The sequence below is a fragment of the Daktulosphaira vitifoliae genome, unplaced genomic scaffold (assembly GCF_025091365.1).
Source record: "Daktulosphaira vitifoliae isolate Bord-2020 unplaced genomic scaffold, ASM2509136v1 Scaffold_3537, whole genome shotgun sequence".
In the NCBI taxonomy this organism is placed as follows: domain Eukaryota; kingdom Metazoa; phylum Arthropoda; class Insecta; order Hemiptera; family Phylloxeridae; genus Daktulosphaira; species Daktulosphaira vitifoliae.
Window position 1 is genome coordinate 1 of NW_026103097.1, and position 1,058 is coordinate 1,058.

Genomic DNA, 1,058 nt, shown 5'->3' on the forward strand with positions numbered 1-1,058 from the left:
AAATTAAATTTAATTTTGGTATTTAAAATTTCCATTTTTATTATTTATAACTTTAAAATATATTTAAAAGAAAAAAATATTAATTTATAATTTTTGAGAATGTGATGCACAATGTTCAATATATAAGATTCTACATAAAATAATAAAATAGCAAATATTTTATAACCTATGATCATATTTTTAAGGACTATTTTAACAAAATTTATTTCTCACCTGTATAGGAGCTGGACGTAAAGCAAATATTTCATTTCTTGCTCCTTTAGTGTAACCATTCATATTTACTAAAATATGAATACCATCACTATTAATTTTATCAGCTGCTTTACCATTACATGGAATCTATTAAAAAAATTAATTTAATGGTAATTATAATACAAGAAAAATATTTTATCCAGTAAAAATAGTCTGAAAAAATTACTAACATGGGAAAGGTCAATAAAATGCTCAGATTCTCTAGCAATTTTTGATCTGAAAGTAGTGTTATCATCTGGTGATAAGGCATAGCAAAATATTTCTACTGTATCTCTATTATGAAGTCCAGGTATTGATTGCATCAAGTGTGATGTTGGATGATTACCAAAATCTGAAGACACATAACCAATACGTAATCTGTTTCCAGGCGCTAATTCTTTCACATATTTATATGATGGCTTATGCAAAACTTGAATTTTTTCCAAACACAAAGCAGCATGTCGTCCAGCAATTGCTTTACGAAATGAGTGTGATAGTGGATACAACATAGAATGATGAGGATGTACAGAAGGTAAACGATTTTTTTCCAATTGTTCAGCCACAATGTTAACTAATTTCTTCATTCGAGCTTCATAATCAGTCCAATCACAAACAATTTGTAAGCAATGAGCTAAATTGCAGTATGCATCTGGAAAATCAGGTTTCAATCGCAATGCAGTTCTATAAGAAGCTATAGCTTCAGGTATATTTCCAGAATCTTTGTGAATAGATGCTAAATTACTATGTGCATCAGCAAAAGCTGGATTTATTTGAATGGCTCTAGAGTAACATTGTAAAGCATTTTGAACATCTTGCATTTCTTTGAG

At 28.5% G+C, this 1,058-nt stretch overlaps 1 protein-coding gene across 1 annotated transcript; it reads right to left on the reverse strand.

Annotated features, from left to right (window-relative positions):
• Positions 1-177: 177 nt before the first annotated feature.
• On the reverse strand, positions 178-1,055 carry LOC126910055 (UDP-N-acetylglucosamine--peptide N-acetylglucosaminyltransferase 110 kDa subunit-like; the record flags this gene model as incomplete). Its single annotated transcript, XM_050692453.1, has 2 exons — positions 178-339; positions 423-1,055. Coding segments are annotated over 2 exons (780 nt in total), but the record flags the coding sequence as incomplete, so codon positions are not given.
• Between the last annotated feature and the right edge of the window lie 3 nt (positions 1,056-1,058).